The sequence below is a fragment of the Danio rerio genome, chromosome 20, assembly GCF_052040795.2.
Source record: "Danio rerio strain M-AB ecotype USA chromosome 20, GRCz13ab, whole genome shotgun sequence".
Lineage (NCBI taxonomy): Eukaryota > Metazoa > Chordata > Actinopteri > Cypriniformes > Danionidae > Danio > Danio rerio.
In genome coordinates this window covers 33675779-33693080 of record NC_141040.1, presented here as the reverse complement: position 1 = coordinate 33693080, position 17302 = coordinate 33675779, and the positions used below count along the sequence as shown (strand labels likewise).

Here is a 17302-nt window from a genome sequence, read left to right as displayed (position 1 = left end):
TTCTTCATTTACTTAAATGGATTAAGTTCACACTATTCATTAAGATTACTTTTTGGACTTAAATGATTTGTTGCAATCGGTTTCCTCAAATAATGTGAGTTACCATAACTTTTTGGGTGTTTAAATGACATTTTTCTCCGTTTTCTGTATAGAGGAAACAAGTCATAACAAAATTAGCATAATGAAGTCTTTATTGGCCTCCAATGATTAATGTCAACTTTGACCCTTATACACTGAAGTTAGCTCAGGTCTGGAAAATTTGATTGTGCTTTTGACATGTTGAGAAAATGCCATTTCCTGCTGTTTCCACTTTTCCACTTTTTAAAGAATATGTAAAATCATATATCTATTCACTAAAAAAGAGTGATGACAATAATATCGAAATGTTCAAATATTAAAGAAAATTCTGTCAGCTATGGTCAAGCTACTGACATTATCACCACAGCATGTTAGCTTTGGTGTAGTGTAGCAGTTATTAATTTATGGCATGGTTTACATAAAAATTACAGAGATCTTAAACACAAATATGATCATTATTTGACATCTTTTGAAATTAAACTGTTTGAATTTTGTTTTCTTTTGCATTTTTACTGCACAAAAAAATTGTAAGTTCATTTGTTTTCCTTTTGAGATTGACATTTTTTCTGTAATTTAGTAGGAGATAAAATGAATAAACATTAGAATCATTCAATTGCAGATTTGACTAAAATATTAAATTACAAATTATGTTTTTTTTTTCCAACAAATGCTGTGCATTAATTAATGCACTTGGCCAATACTATCAAAGTATAGTAAATGAAAGCGTCTTTTCTCATGAAATGTTATTCTTGTATTGCATGCAGAAATTCAATTAAATAGTCTGATTTCATGTTTAACAATAAGTATTTAAAATTTTAATCCAACTTTTTACTACCTTTGTAGTATTCTATATGGAAAAAATAGGCGCATTCAACACCACAAAGCACCTTTAAGTGAAACTCTGTGTTTGTAAGCCTTCTCAAATTATTACAATGTTATATAATTCACTGGTTTTGACAACTCGCATTACACCTCAACCCTGTCATCATTGTTCCAGATGCTATTCACAGGATATTCTAACACCTCTTGTGAAATAGGCATACTGCAGTCATACTGGAGGATTCAATTTAGCAGGTACCTTATAAATAAAGCATTTTATTCACAGACAAACTCAGAATGCGAATGTGCAAGGTCCTTCAGAAAAGCGTATGTGGTGTAATTCATTTAAATAACTCACTGTTAGAAATCTTGCCGTTTCTTTCTAAACGCAAAGTACGTTTGTCCACTCATGAGAAGTGGTTTGGTCTAACACTCCCTGATTTACAGATGTAATTAGAGAAGGAAGAAATGTGCTGTAAATTGACTTGGCTCAGAGTTTATCTGGTCGACTCGTGAGTCTCCTCTGCCTCAGCTGTTTGTCTTCCTGCATGATAAGACAAAGGAAAGGCGACCCGAGGTAAGTGGCTTGAATAATTTCTTGTGTTTTATTGCCACCCTTATGCACATAACAAGAGGACAGGCCACTTAAAATGCTTTCACTACGGTTTATGAGCAACAAACAATGCAGCGACAGACCTTCATCTACAATAAGGACCGACATTTCCTAAGGATGGAGGTCAGCAAGGCCTTCTATTGGGAACTGTGTTCCTATTAGTGTCCTACAGACCACAGGGAATATCAATGACAGGTTATTCAGGGCAACAGGCAAGTGAAACCACTTTATAAGAGTCCTGGCAGACAACTAACAATTTATATACCGATTTAAAATAACGATTTATTTACCAAAATGAGTTATTTTATATCACAGAAACAGAATGTACGCATGATTTAGTTATTCATGCTGGAAATCGATGTAAAATGCTTTATATTAAATAACCAATGAGGCAATGTCCCTTTTTGGATAATCCACTGGACTAAATACTTTAAAAATGAAAGGTACTTTGTCTAATTTGATTATTTTCTCTTTTTACCTGGAATATGATGGACATGAACTAAAAGATTAGTCAGAACAAATGAACAAATGATGTCTGGGATCAGTGCAAAAATAGCTTTATGTTACGCAATGAAGGCTAAAAACAGACTCTAATAAATAAAAAAAGAATAATTATGATATTAAAAACTGATAGATAGCACATCTGTGACAGCACATCAGTTTGACTCTATATCAGTGCAATACGTTGTTACAGTGTAGCTACTATTGTAAAAGCGGTAAATATATAAAAAAAACTAACAACTTAGAAATTCTTAATATAATTTTTTATAATATATAATATATAACTACAACAAAAAACTAATTCTACAAAACTACATAAAAACAAACACTTATTAACATTTATAAATAAAATTAAAATGTATAATAGATTTAAATCTTAAAATCTGAAACTCTAAAAAACTTAATATAAGTTATAATAATAATAATAATAATAATAATAATAATAATACAAAACAAAAAGAAAAAAAAAGAAAAACCTAAGGTCCGTTCTTCATACGTAAATACTCAGTTAGCTGGATTTGGTTATTGATGACTTGACACGATCCAGGATCGTTTCGTTCTTCAAAACTCATCCAAGAGTTGTTGTCATAGCAACAGGTCTGGTAGCTCAAACCTGCTGGGGAGCAGGCTCGTTTCATATAAACAGGATTAGATGGGGTCAGTTAAAGCAAAGGTAATAGTGAATGTATGTACCGATTACTGATATTTTCTTACAGTAGTAGTTATATACACTTGAGAAAATAGTAAATATATATATATATTTTTTTTTTAACTAAGTTTAAATATATTTATAAAATTAATAAAACTTATGCAATCTGCACTGCGAAATAAAAGTACAAAGACTGTCACCTGGTGGTTCAAAGAGAAAATTTATTGATAAGAACTTTTTAGATACAAACGCGTACAATCGTTTCAGTACTATACAGTATGATAAAAGACATGCACAATATGTGACTTTTTTTAAAGGAATAATAATTTATGCAGTCATGCACATGTTTTGACAGTTATGGTGATTTGATGCTACGCAAAAGTTGCAGACAACTTTACCAATATCAAAATGCTTTTGTGATGCAAAATTAAATTTAAACATCTAGTTATTCTTTATAGGCTACCAATTAAAAAAACGGCTACTGTAATAAAGAAAATCCACTCTAACTGTAAAACTTAACAAATTGCTAAATAGGCTACTCTTGACACATGAAAGTGTAAACCCTGTAGACCACTACAAAGTTGAAGTTATTGCGTATCATATTTAACAAACCATTATAAATGTTATGTAATTTTGCTCACATGGATAAATGAATATTAATCAGATGATGTCATTACGCTGCTATGCAGTCAGCCAACCGTTACTTTGCTAATCATGATTTCGAGGATTGATAGATTTGTCCTTCACAACACACGCAGTGATCTTACATCTGTTCATCCAGACATTTTAACCTGATTTGCGAAATTGTTTGAAAAACCAAATTAGCTAGTGATCATTTATCAAGATTAACAAATCCAGGATCTGCCAAATCATCTTAGATTATTTAAGTGAGGTACAAAGAACGGACCCCTGGTCAGAATCAAAAGGTACTGACATAATCAGCAGTAAAGAGTAAAAACAAACAATGTATTGTTAAAAACAAACAAACTTTATAGATTAAATTAAAATGTATATTAAATTTCAAAGGTCTTAGCTGAAATTCCAAAAAATAAATAATAAAATAACAACAATAATAACAATAATAACAACAAAAACAACAATAAATTGATAAATAAATTAAAATATAATAATAATAATAATAATAATAATAATAATACAAAAACAAAAACAAAACAAAACCCTGGCCAGAATAAAAGGTACTGACATAATATGAGTAAAAACAATTTATTGTTAAAAACAAACAAAAATATTTATATTTGTAGATAAAATTAAAATGTATATTAAATTTCAGTCCTAAAATCTGAAATTCTAAAAAATAAAATAATAAAAATAAATACAGTAATAAAAAAATAATTAAATAAATAAATAAATAATAATAATAATAATAATAATAATAATGAAAAACAAAACAAAAACCTTGGCCAAAATAAAAGGCATTAAGATAAACTGAGTAAAAACAAGCAATACAAAAAAAAAAAAAAAAAATTATATATATATATATATATATATATATATATATATATATATATATATATATATATATATATATATATACATATATATATATATATATATATATATATATATATATATATATATATATATATATATATATATATATATATATATATATATATATATATATATATATTTGCACAAATTAAAATTTGATTAAATTAAATGGAAGGAAAAAATCTGGCACAGCAGAAGCTGTCAAATCCCCCAATATCACCCTCTCCTGCACAAGCGATGCAGTAAGGTTACAGAGAGGACAAAAAGCAAATCTAAAGTGAATCTGCTCTTTGTCATCTCCATGACAAAGGTTTGCAGGCCAGCAGCTGAGCTCAGCAGAGGACAAAGAAATAAATTAGTGATAATGGTAATATTAAGAAGAGTGGTGTGAGGAGCTTGCATCATAAGGGTAATCTGTCACCCTGTGGAACAATAGAGGGGCAAAGCGAAGGAGCGAGTTGTTTTCATTTGCTTTCATTTCACCCTTCTGCCTTCCATTCCTTTAATTAGTTTCTCTGGCCCTTTGGCAGCACATTTAACAATCACAACAGCAGCCGTCTGGAACAGCATCCAGAACTGAACCCCAATGCGTCATTCCGCTGTATTTTCTGAATTTCAACCAAACACACATACACACACTCACCATCATGGATCTCAAAAGCCACACTGGTTATTTTCTGTGTGATGACCATCATTGGCCTGTAAGGAAGTAAAAGAAAATTGTGGGTAGACAATAAAAACAATGAAGCTGAGGAACCTCAGAGTGAAAGGCGTTTTTTCTTACCCCGTAAAATCAGCAGAGTACATTCCGTAATCGAAGACGTAAACCCGAGTGATTTGGCAGAAGCTGAGATAACCCAGGGCGACCACCAAACAGTATCTGCAAAGCAACCCAAAGAGCTTTTTTTTACATCCAAGCTGTTTCATATGCATTGACGCACTTCTTTATAACCGTTTCACTTTAGGTAATACAAATAAACTGTTTGTAAGAGCTTTGATACTATAAGACCTGCAGGATGCCATTAAAACTTAAAAACAAGTCGAAACATTTAAAACAAGAAAGCTAACAAATAGCTCAGAGATGTTTCCACAAATGTGATCTGCAGAGCCTGTGAGTGTGTGTAAATATGTGTGCCTGATTTAATGTTCCAGCATCGATAATCGCACAATACTCACGTTGCAGGATATGATTATAGTTGATCAGCACAACAGTTAAATACATGAGATTTGTGTTTAACAATAACACTGAAAATATTTTACTTTCATGTGTTTTAAAGGCATTTCAAGAGACTTTAAAGTATTCGGGCACAACTTTAATAAAGAATTTCTCGAAAGTGGCTACAACTGGAACCTCCTACAAAATCTGAATGGTTGGATATCATATCTAATGTTCAAAATATGGAGAGGATGACTTTTTCTTTAAAACTACAAATGGACAAATACCTGCAATATTGGGAGAAATGGATTGTACTTATGCCTTTACAGAGTGTAATCTGATTTATATATGTATTTGTTCATTTGACCTGTAAGGAAATATGTGACCTGTCAACCGTTTATTTAAGTTCTGGTGTTTTATTGTATTATTTACCTAATTTTATTCTTTTTTTAACCTACTTTTTGTGTTTTTTTCCCCTAGTTTTATTTATTTATTTATTTATTTCTTCTCTCCTTAAAAGAAATAAACCTGAATGCTGTTCGACTCTCTGGAAAACCATAAGCACTGTTTATTTGACTTTTTTCTTTGCTCTGTTGTAATTATTTTTGCTCAGAATTTTGTCTATTATTTTTATACATGATTCACACGCTCACAAAAATCACCCCAATCAATCAAAAATAATTATTTCTTTCCAAATGGAGCTATTCAAGCCATCTGGAGAAATTGTACTCATATGGCAATATTGTGCAGCCCCAGTGCATGGACTATTATTTTATGACATTATTTCTCTGTATGTTTGTATAATGCAGAATATCAGAAGTGGAATTTAAATTGAAGGCAGAAGACAGGAAATTCTCAGAAACAAACAAAAAGGTCAAACACAGGTGTGTTTTTGTTTAAAGCTGCGAACACATACACATGCTGGTATTCAATAACTCATTATATCTTGATAATCAGCATGTATAATTTCGATATTGTGGGCACGTGGAAATACTGTGAATAATTCTTCATTATTTAAACTTTTACAGTGCCTTAAGAATATTTAGATTGTTGTATTGGCAGAGGTTAATCATCATAGCACTAAATACTCGCACTTATTAGGCCATTGATTTTCAAACATTAACATTTTTACATGTCAATCTGAAATTGCTGAAAAGCTTCAGCAATCAGTAACAACTCGCGATGCACTGAAATGAAAATGACTGGCTAAAACCAAAAAAGATTAAATCAAGGCCGAAAACTGAACCAAGTAATAAATTAAGCCAAATATTAGCACCACTGCATTCATGGATATGACTGTATACTAATCTTACTAAAATCAATTGTAGAGGATACAAATAGATTGAATAGACACACCGCAGACATGCTGCTTCAAGCATGTGCAGGGGTGCAGTTTCTGTTTGTGTCATCACAACATACTGTTTTGGCCGTGTTGTTTTGGTGGTAAAAGCCAAAAACTGAACACAAGACAACATTGACAGCATTGTTACTGAACAAATCATTTACTATTTGAGGGAGGGGGGAGAGCTAAAATGCTTGCTCAAGAAAATTGCATAAGAATACATAAGAGATTTTAAGAAATCCTTGTAACCTAGAGGGCAGTGAATACAGGACTGTTTCATCTGTTCAAGAGAACCAAATTTTCACTTGGGATGCTTGTGCAAGTTATCATTAATAAAAAAAGATGTTGCTGCAACCTTGAGCAAGCACTTTAGCTCTTTTTCTCCCCCATATAATAAATGATTTGTGCAGTAACATTGCTGTCGATGTTATCTTGTGTTCGGAGGTGGATGTCTGGTGTTTGAGGTTGCAATCTTTGGAGACAGTTCTGACAAGGAATCTGTCCAAATCATTTTAATGACTTTACGCTTTGGTATTCCAAGCACTAATAAAACATTTTAGATGGAATTGCTTGTTTTGTCATATGAAAAATGATCGGATTAATATTTTATGCATTTGTTGACCTTTCCAAAAAGTGTTTTGTATGAAATAACCAAAAATATGTTTACATTTCGCAAACCGCATTGCAGAGTCTGACCACTGATTCACCCAACAAACTGTGCTACAGCTTCTTTGTCTCTTACATCTGATAGTCAAACCATGCCGAGTTGAGGTTACTACAGGGAAAATCAGAGAGCATTTTGATAAACATCATTTATTGGTTAGACATAACTGCTGCTCTGAAAAGAAAATGTACACATTTAAATATAAAGAATATAATAAGCATAAAACCTCAGAGAGCAGTGCACGTTGGACAGTTAATCAAGGATGTACCACTAGATTGAGTCTCACTACAGTTGTTAAACATTATACTTAATTAATCTTGTCTCCATCTAACAACTCTTCAGTCTTTTGAATCTATCAGGTAACGTGTCACAGCATCAGTACACTGCTTCAATCTTTCGCTTACACGCTTGTACTTAGTAATTTTAATGAAAACCTCGGATACTGTTGGTTGGTTCCTGTTGGTTGTGCACCTTTTTTCACCAGCCAAGTTTGTCGACAACACAGATCACTGATTATTTAAGCCAGAGTTCTGCGGAAAAAGTGATTGACAGGTGGTAATTTGTTTAATTTAATTTATTTATGATTTGGTTATGGGTAAAACAAAGACCATGCGGGTCAGGTAGTTGAAACTGTAGGTTACAAATAAATCATTTGTTATTAATTAATTAATTATTCATAAATAATTAATTAATTGCCGCCTATGTTGACAATGCCATCATCCATCGGGATGTTTCACATTAGACATTGTACAATGCAAAATTGGTCGACATCGCAAAACACTATGGGAGAAGAGTATTTAAGAGAATGATTTACTAAGGCTAATAAGGTAGTCAGTTTACTGGGATTTGATCATTATTTAATGCCTCACTAAAAAATGACCTTATTTTGTGTTTTAGTAGATTACACAAACCTCATCATCTTTGGCTCTGCTTATTTGCAACCAAATTGTTCTGTTTATACACTATAACATATCTTACACAAATGAGCTGATGCATCTGCATTCTTTATTGTCAGTAGATCTCATTCCTTTATCCATTTTCCTTTGGCTTAGTTCCTTATTTATCAGGGGTCCCCACAGCACAATGAACCACCAACTATTCTGGCACCTCTTTTACGAAGCAGATGCCCTTCCAGCTGCAGCCCAGCCCAGCTAATTTAATTTATTCAATTCACCTGTGGCGCATGTCTTTGGATTGTGGGGGAAACCGGAACACCTGGAGCAAACCCACATGAACACGGGGAGAACATGTAAACTCCACACAGCAATACCAACTGGCCCAGTTGGGACTCAAACCAGCGACCTTCTTGCTGTAAGGCGAAAGTGCTAACCACTAGGCCACTATAGAACTCTCATTTCTTTAAAATATTTTAAAAGCCTAAATTAGAAGAGTATTTTCGAAACCATAGAATTAAAGCCATAAAACCATGAGAATTCTTCTCGGAAATAATGTAAAATTTCCCAATTCCAGTAAATCACAGAGTACACATGAAGACATTTTAGGGCCATCTAATATTGTTATGGACAATGAGAAGCAGAAAAGGTTGAGATAATCATTTATATATGTCCATTTATGCACTCTATTAATGCTATTTTTTAGTGGATAGTTTAGTACAATAAGGATGAAGAAATAGCTTTAAAATTCAATCTAAATTATTGTTAAAAAAAAAAAAAAAAAAAAAAGTATAGCATTCAAACCACATCTATAACCATAACATTGTCATTTTTGTTACAGCTGTGGACTGGACTCATCTGACATTCTTTGTAGAGGAACATACAGTGAAGTTACTTCTTTTCCAACTTCTGAATAACCAAAACACTGACAGGAAATCAAAACAGTATCTACTTTTGAAAAGATGGAGATTGTACTTAGAAAGCGTGCATTCATATTAAACAAAATCTAGTTAGCAGTATAATAATCTTAAAAGCTACGGTTCTTGATGCGAACTGGCCTTTCAGCTCAATTACATGACAATAGCAGGTCATTAGTCCAGCATTAACGTGACGTAAAAATCAAAGGTTTGTTAACTTCACAAACAAAAGGATGGAAAAGCAGATGAAGCTCCCAGTCCTCATTATTTCTTATGCACACACACACACTGGAGCTCTGTAGTGATGACACATTCAGCTCAGGTCCCCAGACACTGCAGGTGTGAGAACAAAGATAGACGAGCCATGTGTGGGTGTGTGTGTGTGTGTGTGTGTGTGTGTCTTCTCCATTCAACAACGTATGTGTGTTTTACAGGTCTACAAAACTGTTTGCCCTCCAGAAAAAGGCCAAAAATAGAAAGTCATCCACTGCATGTTTCCCCAAAATGGCACGACCAATCACATCAATCGCCTTATTTTTTTAACATCCCACCAATAGAAGACAGAATAAAACAAGGAGGATTATTGTCTACCTAAACATCTGCCCCTGAATCTCCCTAAGACAGTAATATCACCTCATTTGAAACAAAATGTCCCTAAATGGCCATTTGGCACGAGTCTGACATTGAGGCAGTTTTATATTTACCACCCTGTAAAAAGTTTCTGGCAGCTGGCAGAGACGGCAGCGGGGAAATAATGGAAGATTTTATTACACCTGTGAGGAGGACATTGACTGATGGTCAGCGGGTGAAGAGAATGATCTCCTTCTAATTAAAATTATCTCTGGGTCACTTTTAAACTCTTTCATCAGAAGAGTCAGGCTCTATGAGAGGGAGCGACTTCCATCAGGATGGACCTCAGTTGACTTCCCAAATGAAAATGGACCACGAGAGATTTAGCTAATCTGTTCAAAGAGTTCTGCTGAACTTGAGTTCTTAATGTCATGGGATTCTGTACGGTCAAAATTTTCGTGAAAGAGGAAAGGCAATAAAAGAAATGCTTGGTGATGTCAACAAAAAAAGGAAAATGATTTCTGTGGAAATTTTGTTGAATTTTTTAAAGAAACTAATATTATTCAGCAAGGATGCATTCAATTGACAAAAAGTGAAATCTATTAATTTGTATACAATTAAAGTCAGAATTATTAGCCCTCCTGTGAATTTGGTTTTCTGTTTAAAATAATTCTCAAATGATGTTTATAACAAAGCAACAAATTTTTCACAGTATGTCTGATAATATTTTTTCTTCTAGAGAAAGTCTTATTTTTTTTTTTATTTCGGCTAGAATAAAATTAATTTTTAACACAAAAAAAAATTTCAAAAAACTTTTTGAGATTCATATTATTAGCCCCCTTAAGCAATATTGCTTTCAGTTGTCTACAGCATTGGTCCTCAACCATCAATTGGTACGGGGCCGCACAACAAATCATTAATTATTTCCATTTTATTTATTAAAAGAGTCTGGACGATCTTTTATTTTGAAAAGTTTTTTATTTTGATAAAATAACGTCTTGTTCACTTGAGCACCCAAATTTAACCCACAAGCATAAAAGCATATAAATAAGTAAGAAACAGATGTCTTTGGAAAAGTTTCTTTGCAAAGGGGAAAAAGCCAAGTGAAGGACCAGCGAGCTGCCAAGGAATGAATGCGCAACACATTTGTAAACAAATCAGGTGAATTCAGTATGGCTGTGCGAGAAGATCAATGAATGGAGATGAATGCAGAATGGAGATGACGTCGGCCTTTTAGGGGCCGTTCGCCTATCACGACTTTTTTAGAGTTTGCACAAGTTTGTTGTTTTCACTGGAGGTGTGCAGCTCGCGCATTTCAGACACAAAAAGTTGAATCAAAGTCCCGTTATGGCAAGTCATTTCACTAGGCGGCCATCTTTAAAACACCTCTCGGGCATTCTGTCTGAATAGGGAAACATCAAATTCTCCAAAACTGCTCGCCAAGCTTAACACCGAATTTCATATTAGGAATCACCAATAAAATTAAGACTAAGATTTCGTTTCTAAACACCCAAATCACACAAAATCTCACGTCTGATCCAAGGCCCTTCCCCAGAGTATTAGCAGTCTATAGCGATCGATGATTAGCTCCTGTTCTAGTAGTCAGGGCTTACAAGTCATTCACCATATTAACCATTCCTCATCGCCCAATTCAAAAACATATGAGCGACAGGTCTCGTGTATTCTATAGTCTTTGAGTTGAATGCACGCCGAGTGACGTGACAAGAATTGACCGATCAGCTTCAGCTTTTGTGGAATATACACATTTTGGTAGACTGATTGTCCCAGACAAACACTGGAGTGTTATGTAATTTTCTCCATAAATAAAACTTGCATTTGAGTTACAGCAATGTTTTGTCAGCTTGTCATTCTTTGAGAAAAGTTTATGGTCGCCTAGCAACCTACAAAACCCCTATCCCCAATAATTTTGACTTCAACTATATATATATATAAAGACAGACAGACAGACAGACAGACAGACAGACAGAGAGAGAGAGAGAGAGAGAGAGAGAGAGAGAGAGAGAGAGAGAGAGAGAGAGAGAGATAGAGAGAGATAGAGAGATAGAGAGATAGATAGATAGATAGATAGATAGATAGATAGATAGATAGATAGATAGATAGATAGATAGATAGATAGATAGATAGATAGATAGATAGATAGATAGATAGATAGATAGATAGATAGATAGATAGATAGATAGATAGATAGATAGATAGATAGATCTTTAAGGCCATTTTGTGTGACATGTCAAAAGGGGAAACACTGCAGTTGACCAGCCATTTCATGTGCTCTTTAGTGGTTATTGTAGTCCGTTTTTCTTAGATTTTACCATGAATTATATGACGGCATTTTCAAAATGTGAAAATAAAGACTTACTTGTGCATGTGCTCAACTCCAGTCAGAATCATAATGCCGTATGTAATGCCACTTTGCAACAGGAAATGAAGAGCATACCTGTGGAAAAAAGACAAAAATAAAGGCTCTATTAAAAAGTGCTTTTGTTTCAGTAAGACTATACAACAACAACAACAACAGGTGTCACTGTACCTTTTGGATCTTATTCTGAAGAAACGCCATACTATTTGAGAAGTAACCACTCAATGAAAATGAATGGGACAAATCAATACTGCTTAATATGTAATATGGAACAATGCAATATTAATAGGATTCAACTTTGCACTTAAATGTCAACGGCCTTTCTGGCACAAGTTAGGCCTGTTTTACTACGTAAATACACTAGAAAAGGGAGAAAAGACATTGCTTTTTGATTTGGCTAAAGACACCAAATGTCCACCTTATTTTTATCCAAGAGCATGCACAGCCACTTGTAAATATAATTTGTCTGGCTATTTATGTCATCCACTTCCAGTCATCTTAATTATTAGCATGATGGTTAGTAGTGCATACTAGGGGTGTAACGATTTATCGTTGTACGATTTATTGCGATGCAAAAATGTCTCGATATGCATCGTGGCGTTATGACGATTTGATTACGATATGACGTCCGTTTTCTCTTATTAGTTGAGCTGTTTGCACGTGAGCTACGTTCCACCTGCTGTCGCACGTGAGTTCAGATTGCAGCAGCAGTAATGTTAGCAGACCAAGATGAGTGGAGTTGAAATAGAGGATGGCTCATCCTCTCAAAATCAGACGTCTGGCAACATTTCGGTTGTACAGTCATTGCTTTAGACTCATCCGCTTTTTGACACGCATACTGGGTCAAACATCCTAAGTTTTAAAGTCTTCACAGTGATTTACATACTTTGCACAGCGACATGGATACCTCCTAATGGTGTTGAAAGAGTCACATACTGTATTTATAAGGTACAATTCACCCTAAAATATCATTCTGTCTTCATATAATGATGTATTGGCGGCCGCAAAATCACACATGACGAGAGCTGTTACTACAAAGGGCGGACTATGATAGACGCGCGCGTATGGCAAGCCGTTTTAGCATTTAAACCTTTGATCTGACTATCCATAAATATATTTAGAGATATCTCTAATTATATTTTGACTAGTCATAATTATAATTCGACTAGTCAAAATATAATTAGAGATATCTCTAAATGAATTTAATTAAATATGAATTAAATATATTTATGGATAGTCAGAACAAAGGTTTAAATGCTAAAACGGCTTGCCATACGCGCGTCTGCTTCAGTGAACAGAACCTGCAGGTTGTGACTAATAAAGTAGTAAACAACATTCAGTTTGTGGAACAGAGTGATCTTTATTTTTATTTGCACCTTTACTTAAATTGTTCCTTAATTTTGTCTCTGTCATTTCAATAATATTTTTTAAGAAGTTTTTAAATTGTTTTATTTTCCAGAGACAGGCCTGTTTAATATATTTTCTAAAAGAAGGTTCAGTTTAACAAGTTGAAACAAAAGAAATACATAAAAAATAGTTTACTTGGTAAAATTTGCATTTCAGTTAAATTTTCAATTTTTATTCCAAATATCGTGATACATATCGAATCGTGAACATTATATCGTGATACACATCGTATCGTGAGCTGAGTGTATCGTTACACCTCTAGTGCATACAGTTTAACAGCTTACTTTGTTCCTCGTCCCATTACTTCCCTAAAGCAACTAATGAATCGGAAGTGTCATACTGTACATTTACAGGAAACTTCTGCATTCAGAAATATGATTGATGATAATAAAACCATTACTTTTTGTCTATTTTGTTTTTTTACATTTGACATGGTGTTCAAACATAACCTTGCCAGTCAGTTTTTGGAGATTTCAGTCTGTCTTCATTCAAGAGGAAATAAGCTAAATCTGTTTGCCTTTTAGCCAGATAAGGAAACTAGAAGAGACTTTACGAAAGCTTATCTACAAATCAGATCCACTTAAACATGCACACATACACCAACAGTGACACTTTAATAAGGCTTTTAAAAGATGCCACTAATTAGCAGCCAAAAGTCTGTCCGTCCTTTATTTTCACGAGTGTGGCCTATTGATCTGTTTGTCTTATTAAAGCGACATGTTAATGAGTTTCAGAATTTAGTCACCACCGACACATCAATACAAGCCCGAGTGTGCTGCTAGTGAATCTCACAACACAGACACTAATGTATCTAAAACTGTGTTAGCATCAGTCAGCCTTTTTCTAATGTTGTTCTATTAATAACACTGATACACCAGCTGTTCTTGTAAAGGTTCAACTTCCCACAAATATACTGGACTCCTGGAGATAAAAAAAAGTAATAAATTCTATTCTGTGCTGGAATTATTATCAATTGTGAATGTAGGTAATTACCTACCTAGACACAGAAAGCAATATTGTTAGATCTACAGCTCTGTCTAACCAATAAATGTTATCATGTTAAATAATCTTATAGAAAACTTTCAAAGAGGAAAAAATAAACATTGTAACGTAAATTGTCAACAAAAACCATACAACTCATTAAAACATACTTTTCAGTCCAAAAATATAACCTATAAGTAAGCACATAAGCATGCAAGCTAGTTATCTAGCTTCTTAGTAAATAAACACAGGAATTTGAATTTTTTGCATATTGAAAAAACAGAATAACTTTTACAATATTGCATCTTTATCCATCCATCCATCCATCCATACATACATATATACATACATACATACATCCATACATCCATACATACATACATACATCCATCCATCCATCCATCCATACATCCATCCATACATACACACATATATATATAGTATAATGGTAATTATAATATTAAGTTAGTAAGTTAGTTAGTTAGTTAGTTAGTTAGTTAGTTAGTTAGTTAGTTAGTTAGTTAGTTAGTAAGAGAGTAAGCAAGATAGTAAGTTAGTAAATAAGTTAGTAAGTTAGTTAGTAAGATAGTAAGCAAGTAAGTTAGTAAATAAGTACAATAGTAAGAGACTAAGAAAGATAGTAAGTTAGTAAGTAAGATAGTAAGTTAGTAAGATAGTAAAATAATAGGTTAGTATGTTAATCAGTTAGTAAGTAAGATAGTAAGTCAGTAAGTAAATAAATAAATAAAAACAGGAATGTTTCATTTTTTGCATACTGGAACAACATAATCATATATAGGAATATGTCATTCATTTGGTTCACAAATTCTTCTCTATATTAAAATACACAAATCCTGTCATTGGCCTTGTCCTCAGCCCAATTGAACATAGTATTTAACACTTTTCAGCAAAAAAAAAAAAAAAAAAAATAGTTTAGAAAAAAGACTTCAGAAATAGCAAGTTTAAGTTTATCATTTACATAAAAAAAATGAAATTATAAATAAATTCCACAAATAAATAATATTTTACAATTATCCCCATCTTTTTGTCAGTTCTGTCACATTTGCATTACATTTAACATAAAATGCATGTAATAAGGCTATGACTGAGAAGAAGTGACATCATTTGAAAGAGGAGAAGCTGACAGTGATCAAGGAAGCGTTCTATCATTGAATTGTATGATTTGATGCTTTTTTTGTATGATTTCTTTTTTTTAGGAGACAAGCTTAAAGGTCAGTCCCTGTCACATTTTTATAAATGAAATTGTATGTTTCTGGTAGAATATCCCATATATAGTACAGTCCATAGTATATTGTTAATTCTGTTTAGCATCACGTTTTATGTTACAACAATAAAGTATGAAGTTTTGTATTTTTGTTTTCATTCTTTAAATCCGTTTTATTATTTGCATCTAATGCTGTATTTTTTTCAATGACTATCAGTGTTTTGTGGGTCTCCGATCAAAGTATAATTGTACCCTTTGTCTGGTCACTGTTGCGCTCCACTGAGGGAGTCATACAGGTGTATTTACAACTGCAAATGACCACATAATCTGACACCTGCCAGTGTACTACAGACATCAGCTTCGGCTCACTATAAGCTGTTTGTTTATTTTGTATCAGATGTCTGCCGTTACACAGGCCGCTACATTTCCTATCGATCGGTGTTCGTTTTTATCTTTCTGCAAAGTCACACCAGCACATTTCCTGCAGTCCAGCAGCAGGGAGTACAAGCAAAATCTGGTTTCAATTTCCTTGTGGACGTACAGAGGGGGATGTGTCGGTACAGTATATGTGTCAGTATTAGGCAAAAAAACTCACCAGCCAAAGCAAAATAGGGCAAAGTAGATGCCCAGCAACGTGGCAACCACATGGCGCACAAAAGGACTCGTCTTGCTGGGGTGCAGATACAGTCTGAACCACACAGCCGTGAGCAGGGCGCAGAGCTGACATACTACAAAATTCACCTGAAACAGGAAAAAAAAACAACAACGGATCAGCAAATGAACATAACATCATCACAGACAAATGTGATGTATAAATACACACACAGACACACACACACACACACACATACACACACACACACACACACACACATACACATACATACATGTAATTTATTCCTGTGAACTTTCAGCAGCCACTGTTATAGTCTTTATTGTCACATGGTCCTTAAAAAAATGTATTAATATTACGTAATTAAAATTCTATCAATGTAGCTAACTATCAATCACAAAACCAGAGAAAGTTTGTAAAAGATTTGTAAAAGGGTCTTTTACTTTTTACTTTTACTGCAAAAATGATTAGCACTTTTGCACTCCTATGAAAGTTTTTAGTTCTTTTCCAAATATTTCCCAAATGTTTAACAGAGATTTTTTTTTCTGAAACACATAATAGTTTAAACATAATAGTTTTAATTAGGGCTGCACAATATTTTGTAAAATTATCACTATCGCAATAGTAGTATAAGCAATATTCGCATCGCAGACATGTATGATGAATGACATTTATTTTATTCACTGGTGGTCTAAATTTGACCAATCAGATGGGGCCTTGATATATTTATCTCCACCCCTCCAGTAGTAGCTGTTCTGCTATTGGCTGGAGTAGCCCAAAGATGACCCCAGAAAATAAATACTAATCCCGAGACTAGAGAGGAAAACGACAACAATCAGAGTCAGAATATCTGCGGAGGTTTCTGCTCATTTAAAAAGTTTTAAAAACTAAATGTTTGCACATGTTGACAGTTTTTGTCTACATTGCATTTACTTTGATCTGAAAAAATATATCTTTGATCTGTTTATTTTAATATTATTCAATA

At 33.5% G+C, this 17302-nt stretch overlaps 1 protein-coding gene across 1 annotated transcript in view; it reads right to left on the bottom strand.

The window, feature by feature from the left end:
• mboat2b (membrane bound O-acyltransferase domain containing 2b) overlaps positions 1–17302 on the bottom strand; it is a 52202-nt gene that overhangs the window by 12954 nt on the left and 21946 nt on the right. The window contains 4 exon segments of the mRNA NM_001278602.2: positions 4816–4871; positions 4957–5052; positions 12092–12169; positions 16300–16445. Of these exon segments, the coding sequence (NP_001265531.1) occupies positions 4816–4871; positions 4957–5052; positions 12092–12169; positions 16300–16445 (376 nt within the window).